Below are 9,873 nucleotides of genomic sequence, written 5' to 3'. Positions count from 1 at the left end.
TTGTGTTTCAAAAATTAAAATATATTTAATTTAGAATAAATTCAAGATATCTTTGACACATTATGAGAATCCATTAAAAATAACAAATTCCAAATTTTTTCATGTTATAGAGTATATCTGTTATTACTTTTTATTTTATACATTTCTTATAAGTAAAATTAGATCCATTATATCTGTATCAAAGAAAAAATAAACTTATTCAGGTTATATATTGGTTTAATGTTGTAAGAGAACATTTACCAATTTCGCGTTTCATATTAAGAAAAATAACAATTTACTGAACAAAAAAACGCACCTGTAGTTCAAACGCTATTTAAATGACCTTCATTAAAGTCTACAATTGGTAATGACGTTTCTTATGTAACAATAACCTAACTGTTAAATTCAGAGGTTAGATGAATTTCACTCAGTGCAAATGTGTTTTAACACCTATGAAGGTGATTAATAGGTGATTTGGAAAGTAAAGAAAATAATCAACGATTTAATAAATTTTTGAAGTGAAAATGTTGAGATCAGTAGCTATTCTTTCAGTTACTAATAGAATTACTGCTGGCGAAGAAACAAATAGAATACATGAATTCCTTAAAACACAGTTAGGTGTATTGAATTTTCAAGTGGAAAAGTTGGTGATTGCACTAGAACATGAAACTGTTTTGACCCAAGAGATAGATACTCTCTTTAAACAATACGATTTGATAATAGTAGTCGTAGAATTGAAAAACGATGTCGTGTTTAAAGCCCTAGGAAATATTTTTGGCGATTATTTGAAAATGAATGATTCCACGAAAAAACCAAAGTTCTGCGATGATAATATGATGAAATTACCATCACTAGCTAAATTATTAACTACAAATAACCTCCCATATCCTGTGATATATTTACAAAGAATATTTATTCTTAAAGAAGAATGCGTAGAAATACAATTCTTGGAGGTTTTGAGATCTCATTTGGAACAATACAGAACACCTCCAATATTTAAAAAGAATATTCAAGTTAATTTAAATGGCAATTGTAAAAAAATATCAGATCTTTTAAATGAGTTGGTTAATGTAGAAATAAAGAAAAATGATAGTACTCTTGCTGTGAGCAGTAATAGTTTTGAAAATATGGTAGAGGCGGTAGAGATTTTGAAGCGCGAGTTACATGAAAATTTTTTACATTCAGATGAGGATGAAGATGCTTTGAAAAAAATTTTTGAAAGTGAAAATGAACATTTACAAAAAAGTTTAAAAGTAAGTAGATCATAAAAACATTAGAATGTAATTGAAGATTCAGGTGTCAGTAAGTTTTTTCTTAGTTCTACAGAAAATTGATTTAGTTAATTCATACTTAATGTACTTAAATTCATTTTTCTAATTTTTCAAAATAAAAACTAATACTTGTAAATTGAACATGTACCTGAGTGAATTATAAAGAAAATGGCATTATAATGTTGTGATATGCCTGCTTAGACCAAAGCTGACAAATTATTTCCTGTATTTTGCAATTCTTAGTGAAGGAATTCAGTTGTGAACATTACATCCTGTTCAGATCCACTTTACCTTCAAATTGAGTGCTTCAAATAGCTTTTTATTTTTGTCCATAGGTACTAAGCATTTGTCTATCTTCATTATTTTTTGTAATACTTTTTCATAGGGAATATGTTTTGTATGTTGTTACAAAAAAGGGCTTTAATTTATTGATAGGAATCAAGCTTGATACAATTATACTTAAAGTTTTTTCTTTTATCTAAAGTTTATTTTTCTCTTGTGAAGCGTGCTGGTTTTGTATTCAGAACAGCCCAGAACGCTCTACAACATTTAATAGCTTTCTAATTATATATGCAAAGGTTGAGTTGGAGGCGAAAAGAAGAATAACCTAACCAATTTATCAACCTATCTAGCTTCTTTGGTTTATATATTACTGGTCAAAGGTAATATATAACCTACCCTATAAAAACAATAAGATCGATTTTGATAACACATATATGTAATATGATTTTTATATTTTCTTTCAACCAAAACGTGTTAAATTCTGGTTTCGAACTTAAATTCACTGAAAAAATAAAAAAAATGTAAAATACTAATTTGTCGATGTTTATGACCACGAATAAGGCTACTCCCACATCCAAACATTTACCAGTTAAAGCATGGAATATTTATTCTGGATATGCAATTTTTGCGTTTCCTTTGTTATAGATTTTTAGTTTTTTGCCACTCACCATTTACTAACCACTTACCTAACCTGACCTAACCAGTTTTTTAATTATGACCCAGATAATACAATCCAATGACAAACAATTTGTATAAATAATTGTATTTCAATTTTGAGTTTAATTTTTTTACGAACCTCTTATGAACTTTTCATGAAACCAATAGGTAATAACAAAGTGTTTCAACTGAAACGGACACATTGTATATCATCGATATTTATTTCAGGTGATAGATAAATGCATTTCAATATATGGTCCCAGTAATGTTTTTGTGAGTTTCAATGGGGGAAAAGATTGTACAGTACTATTACATTTGATTTACATCGTTTTAAAACTGAAGTATCAACAATATAATGAACCTATAATTTGTTTGTACGTGAAAAGTCAAGAAACGTTTCCAGAACAAGATTTATTCATCTCACAATGTCAGACATATTATAATTTGGATGTAATGGTGGTATCTATGGGGATCAAAGAAGCGCTGAATCATATATTAAATGTTAAACCAAATTTGAAAGCTTGCTTAATGGGAACACGAAGAACAGATCCCTATTCTCAAAATTTAATGGAATTTCAGGTAAGCTCCTACTATTTTATTTATTTATTCCATTACAAATGCATCTACTAAGAATTTTTTCGAGTTATACAGGGTTTCTACATTCAGGTGATTGCTCATATAAAATTAATATCAGTAATCACCTTCTGAATTTTGTCCCATGAATTTAAAAAAATCTTGTATCAAAATGAAGAAGATTCCACACAGAACCATTTGGTATAAGGTTGTTTGCAAAAAATCCATCCTAAATTATTTTGTCGAATTAGAAATTGTGATTGAATATACGAGGTGTTGTAAAAAAATCCAGTGAATGAATTTTTATAGCAGTAATTACTTATGCTGCATCTATTTCAACTAGTACGACTTGTACCCCATATGTTGAGACAGTCAGTGACATGTGCCTTGATTAAAGAATCAATAAAAGTGTCTAAGAAGCTCATTAAATGTTAAATTTGTCTATGGTGATCATGTAGTAGCTTTGAAGATTGTGTGAAACTAGTATGAGCGATTTAAAAATCCCAGTTAAGGATGAGGAGCTATCGGAACGTCCTAGGACCTCAAAAATATATGAAAAAGCCGATTGATCATTAGGGAACTTAGCGTGGAAACAGATAGCCTTCTTCTTCTTCACAATGACAACACAAGTGCCATAAGTTGATTTTTGTTTTTACCAGATTTAACAGCCAAAATATACTAAAATGAAATGTTTTAACGTATTTTTGACATTGAAGAAGCTTTAATAGATCAGATTAAAGCCATTTCAATAGCCGCAATTGCAAGGAGAGGTTTGTAACCAATAACTAGTTTCGACGTTATTACGACTCATTAGAGTGGTATAACAACTCTCGTTCGGGCTTGAAACCCAAACTGAAGACAACTTAAAAGAGCGTCGCGGTAAATCATTGGCCAGGTACAAATCTAACGCATTTTCCGATGGTATATGAGGTGTGTAAAAGGTGCGAGCCATTGCGGATGTTGATATCTACAAAAAGGTCAATTGATATCAAGTTCTTCAGGCGAGATATAGTTTGTAATATTTGTCGAGGCATTAGCCAGGAAAGTAGTTGTTTTCTCCTTTGAAGAATGGTGAAATATATTGTCGAAATATTAAAATTCGAAATTATTTCAGAGGTGAATGGTAGAAATTATTTATTTTGATATATGTACATACTTAATTTATCATCAAAATCTATATGTTTTTCTTTAACTAACACAATCATATTTTAAAATATATTTATCGGCATGAAAAAATATAAATATAACTTTTTATCAGTTAATTAACCACATACCTATCTGTTAGTATCTATTTGTAAACAAATTATTAAAATTACGTACGTTATAAAGGAAAACAAAATTTGGATTTTCAATCACCGAACCATTTTTTCAAGTCTGGGGACAGAAAATAATCTGAGAGGGCTAAATCTGGCTAATAGGGTGCATTATGTAGCAATTCATATGTTAATGCATTAATTTAGGTCATTACAATAACTGATGTGGGAGCTGGTGCATTGTCTTGATGAAACAACACTTTCTTCTTAACCAAATGCAGCCGTTTGTGATGGATTTCTTCTCTCAAACGTTGCAATAAGTTCACATAATACTCGCCGTTGATAGTTTCTCCTTTTTCAAGATAGCCAATGAAAATTATCCCACGCGCATCTAAAAAAAACCGACGCCATGACCTTGACTGCAGATGGAACGGTCTTTGCCTTCTTTGGAATCGGTTCTTCCTTTTCAGTCCATCGTTTTGATGGTTCTTTTGTTTCGGATGTGAAGTGATGGACCCATGTTTCATCCATGGCTATTAAACGGCTTTATTTCTATGAATCATTGCCAAACACTCGATGGAAATATCTTTTTGTTCCAAACGCGGCTCCCACCTTACTTACAGCTTTCTCATGTCCAAATTTTTAGTTAATACGCGATGTACCGAATTTTTTGAAATGCCTACCATGTCTGCTAGTACGCGCACTTTCAGTCGACTATCATCCAGTGGATTTTCTTCAATATTTCTGGAGTCGTCACCTCATTTGCTCGACCGCTGCGATGCTGGTCCTGGCAGGTCGTACGGCCTCGTTTAAACTCTTCACAGATGTCCAATTTTTTCCATGTTTACAAATTTACTGAAAACGTTCACTATTGATGGCTGCCAAACAATTACTAAACAACGTGGCGTCCTCAAGCCTTTTTAAGGGATGAAATTTCGCACTTTTTTTCGTAGCAACTCTTTAAGAGGCAATTTAGCAATAAATTTGGATATAATAAGGTCTAAGATCGATTAAATCAGTTGACAAACCACAAAAACTTAGGGACACAAGCATTTGTTAACCCCACGGCAGCGTGTTCAAAAAAGTATACATTGTTTTTATAAAGTAACTTGCAAATATTTCAATTTCTGCTTACAACTTTTTTATCCACGACTGTTGTATAATGTACTCGTTATACATCTGCTCGCTCGACCTTAATAACACCCATTTATCACGACAGCAATTACTGAATCATTTCTTGATTTACTTATATTGTTTTGTTGCAAAAAATCGGTTATTACAATTTTATCACGTAAAACACTACTAAATATTTCCAATTTACTTCTTTACATATAAAAAAAAATTAGAAAAGTAAATATTCCTAGACCAGATTCGAAGCCGGGACCTCAATTTTGAAGGCATCAAACATTAACACTGAGTTGTCGGCGACATGAATGTGTTTGACGTACATCTTAATTTCTTAACGTACCATCGTTTGCGAAACAATTTATAAATTGAAATAGCTTTTGAAACAGAATAAATTTAACCCAAAACTGTCAATATGTGTTCACCTCGTGAATAATAACCTCGATTATACACTCGTGAATAATATACTATGATAGTTCCTATACTTAACGTAGAATGAGTTTTTCGAAAATTATCTGCACTTAATGATAATTTATTTAATTTCTGAAAAAGTGTGTTAAATTGCAAATCATCATATAGATAATAACGTAATCAGATCAACGTCAAATCAGTAATTCATTAATATTTCTAAATATATTTATTTATAAAACGATAATTGACGTTATGTAAATGTTTCTTTCAATAATTCCATTATCTTAAATTGCCTTATAGACAAAAAACGTTTTATATATATACAGTGTGTATCAGAAAAATATGATGATACAATATAAGTATTATTGTGGTTAAAATATCAAAACATCCGATGAAAAATAAAATATCGAAGTACATTTGTGGGTATTCTTATCAATCCGCAGCAATTGTTTTTTATTTAAACTCGTAACAAAATTTACATTGGATTGCTTGTTGCGTTTTCAACTGCTGATAAGTTTTGATAATTTTTCATAACAACGCATAAATTAAATTATCAATTACACTTGCAAATATTATCATTAATGTGCATGCTTTCGTAATGAGGAACTAATTGTGTTTAAACAAACTGTTAACGTTTATCTACCTGAATGTCAAGTTTTCGTAAATTTGACGATGACTAAAATTTTGGTGGTTTGTCTGATATGATTCTTCTTATAATGTGTTAATTTCAACTACAAGAGGCACCAATAATTTTTTTTAGTCTCCGGTTGCTTTTTGTTTGTATAGGTGAAGCCACTAAACTGATTATAAATAAATTTGGAAGGATATTTCCAATATTCTTTGACGATCTGTTGTTATCAGTGAAATGTTTCTTTTGACAAATTTTCCTTATATATTTACCATTGTTTAAACCCCACGATAATAACTAAACACTTGTACAAACTTAATTAGTTTTAAATTATGTCATTTACTATAATTTCCTCATTTTTCGAAGTTAATAATAAAATTTTATTACTGTATATTGTATTTTTTTCATTCAATCTTAAAATTGGCCTTTTAATAAAAAAAAATATGCTTATTATACTTTATAAGATTTGAAACCCAATTTTTTGTGTCAAATATGAATTAATACTTTTTAAAAACAAATACTAAGCTAGACCTTAACCCCCAAACTATAAACAAGAACTTTTTTTTTCAATAGAATATTTATATCTAAAGATAAATGTACAAAATATTTTTAATTACGTTCACATATCTACAGGTTGTCTCGGGGCTTGATACAAAAAATTCTGGACTGAGTAGATGACGTGAAAATAATACTGTGACATATACCTTTAAAGTTGCGAAATCAGAATTTATATTTAAGTATATTTTCTAAATTATACATTCGAACATTATGAATTTTTAATGGATGATTACGTATGTCCATGTACAGTAGACTCCCGATTATCTGAGGTAATTGGGACCGGGACCACATCGGGAAAACTCGGATAATACGAAAGTTAAGTTCAGTTATGATAAAAAAGACGTAAAACCCCGTGAAAGGTTATAAAACTGGTTTATTGGAAGCAAAAACATATAATAATCACAATGACAGACTTGTAAGCAAATGGAAACATAGATTATTTCTTATAAAAGCAAAAGCAGCGTCGATCGAAGTTATCTCGTCCATATTGTCATCTCCTTCACTGTCCTTAGCACCGGTTATTATATCGATGATTTCCTCGTCGGTAATATATATTTGAACATCTTGATTGCACCAATCACGAATGGCTTCGCTGTTGATGATCAACATCTGGAGAATCCCTCGCCTGTAGATCCCCTTCATCGCTTCTAGAACCCCTTGGTCTAAAGGTTACATTAGGGGGTAGAAAGATTGTCTTAATACCAACACTGCACAGTTCTTGGGCATCAGGGTAAGATGGAGCATTATCCAAGAGTAGAACAGCTTTCATGTGAAGCTTCTTTTTTATCAAAAACTCTTCAGTGACAAGTACAAATTCGTTTTAAAACTATCGGACTGTCCATCCTTCTTTAATCGCGGTAGATTGTTGGCAGGCAGTCGAATTTAACATTTTTAATGACTCTAGGATTTTTCGCCAGCGGACTTAGCTCCAATGAGCTACTGTATAAACAAATAACTATCGCGGCTCCCCGTATATGTCTCTCTATTAAGGCCTTTATTTATTTTTGTTATTTATAATTGACAGGCTCGGTTAACCAAGAGTCGGATAACCGGGATTTACTGTATTGTGTTTGAGGGACCCTGAAGGCCAGGGACGGCTCATGCCCAATGGTTAACAGTCCGTAACTTTTACATGGACAACCTATACGATCTAAAGGTAGCCAAAATGAATTTTTCCGATAAAATTTATGGTTTAGGATATATGTAGACTCAGAAAGTGTGTAGAAGTACACTTTGAACAATTATTATAGTTTTTTTTTGTTTTTACGTCATAAATTTGTCTACGTTTCAATTTTTCCCAATGTAAGTAACACGATGTTCGAAAGTATGCAGTTCATTTAGAAATGTTTTATTGTGTTTTATGTTCAATAAATAATTACAATTTATAATAATTTTCTTCAGAATGTCTCTTTATGAGGAACGGTTCCTTGGTAAGTATTTTCTAAGCCATGAATTTGATCGAGTTGAACAAAAATTACCTTTTTGCTAAAAAATCGATTGAAAAATTTATTTTTAGATTGTACAGATTGTTATTGTAGAAATTACGGACCATTTACCATTAGGCACGAGCCGCCCCTGGCCTTCAGATACATAATTATACGTAAACTGAGAAAAACATTATTATTATTAAACTTCGATACTTTTCCCTATACATGGGACCCTCACAAGTTGATTATTTTTATTGTATTATCTCTTATCACTTAGTGAATATGTTGTTGTAGATGACAGATCCGGATTGGCCCCAAATACTACGAGTAAGTCCCCTTCTCGACTGGCATTATTCAGATATATGGGATTACATATTATTTTATAAAATTCCTTATTGTAAATTGTACGATTTAGGGTATACTTCGTTAGGAAATTCATCGAATACAATAAGAAATCCTTTACTGTCTTATTTCGATGACAAACTGAATAAAGAGGTGTACTTACCAGCTTACAAATTGACTAACGAAACAGATGAGAGAAATGGTAGGAACGTAGTTACTCAATAATTAATTTTTTAATATTTTTTACAGGGTTTTTTACTATTTATAAGAAATAATTTGAAATAGATAGCTTCCCAATGACATTTCTTATAGGTTTTCTTTATAAAAATGTTTGTTTTTTATTTTTATTTATTGATTTTTTGAAATTTTTGACGTCCTTATTTAGTTGTTAATTAAAAACTATTAAATATTTTATATATTTATCATTATTTGCACATATTTTGCACTGTTAAGATGTTTTTAATTACATACATATATATCTTTTTTAAATAAAAAAAGAAATTACTGAATGTAGTTGTTTATTATAATTTGTTAATAAATGAATTGATATTTCAGCTAAGAGTCATATTTTTTTCATAACCTAATCTTTTTTAAACTCATTTAGTAAAGAAAAGTGGTCTGCTGTAGGAAAAAACATCATTTGAATGATGTTTAAAACAACAATGTAAAAATCATGTCCTGTTAACAAAAGTCAAAGTTTTTCATTTTCGATATGAAAAAATTACATATTCTCCTATTTTTTTAAATCTTAGGATTTGGGACAGGCGAGAATTGAAAACATTGGATTGAATGGCACATTCTGAAGCTTAAAATACATGAAGTTTATAATTTTGACATATATAACAATTGCTGCTACTAAATAAGATCTAAACATCCCAAGTGTAATTGAAATCCTGCTCGTGTATCAGGGAAAATGACATTCTAGACGTTGGCAAGCGTGTAGTATCATAGTGACAATTGTAGTCACCAAACACAATCTAAATATTCAAACTGTAATTGAAATAATTGCTCGTGTATCAGGGAAATTTACATTTTAAACCTTGGCAGTCCTGTTGATAGTCCAGTGGTATAAAAAACGACAATTTTAGCAAATAAACTGAATTTTAATAACCAAAGTATAATCCATATGATTGCTCGGGTATCAGAGATAATTATATTCTACATGTTGGCAATCGTGTGGCATCATAGTCACAATTGTAGCCACTAACCGTAATTTGATTGATCAAAGTGTAATTAAAATCATTGTTCGGGTATCAGAGACAATTACATTACATTACGTTGGCAAGCATGTGGATTCATAGGGACAATTGTAGCCACTAAATACAATCTAAATATCCAAAGTATGAATAAAATCATTGCTCGTGTAT

The 9,873-nt window shown here is 30.6% G+C and overlaps 1 protein-coding gene across 1 annotated transcript; it reads left to right on the top strand.

The window, feature by feature from the left end:
• Positions 1 to 351: 351 nt before the first annotated feature.
• On the top strand, positions 352 to 9,067 carry LOC130448387 (FAD synthase-like). The gene is made up of 3 exons (XM_056785750.1): positions 352 to 1,232; positions 2,418 to 2,768; positions 8,459 to 9,067. Exons 1-3 carry the CDS (start codon positions 504 to 506, stop codon positions 8,729 to 8,731), a joined length of 1,353 nt encoding a protein of 450 aa, XP_056641728.1. The 5' UTR covers positions 352 to 503; the 3' UTR covers positions 8,732 to 9,067.
• Positions 9,068 to 9,873: the final 806 nt, after the last annotated feature.

This window comes from Diorhabda sublineata, chromosome 8 (genome assembly GCF_026230105.1).
Source record: "Diorhabda sublineata isolate icDioSubl1.1 chromosome 8, icDioSubl1.1, whole genome shotgun sequence".
In the NCBI taxonomy this organism is placed as follows: Eukaryota; Metazoa; Arthropoda; class Insecta; order Coleoptera; family Chrysomelidae; genus Diorhabda; species Diorhabda sublineata.
Note: the sequence above shows the minus strand (reverse complement) of the source record. Positions and strands in the feature narration are given on the sequence as shown.

Excerpts from the sequence above, each read along its gene's own strand:
- LOC130448387 (XM_056785750.1), top strand. The coding sequence starts at position 504 with ATGTTGAGATCAGTAGCTATTCTTTCAGTTACTAATAGAATTACTGCT. Across the intron at positions 1,233-2,417 it reads ATTTACAAAAAAGTTTAAAA|GTGATAGATAAATGCATTTC; the intron begins GTAAGTAGATCA and ends TATTTATTTCAG. Across the intron at positions 2,769-8,458 it reads AAAATTTAATGGAATTTCAG|ATGACAGATCCGGATTGGCC; the intron begins GTAAGCTCCTAC and ends ATGTTGTTGTAG.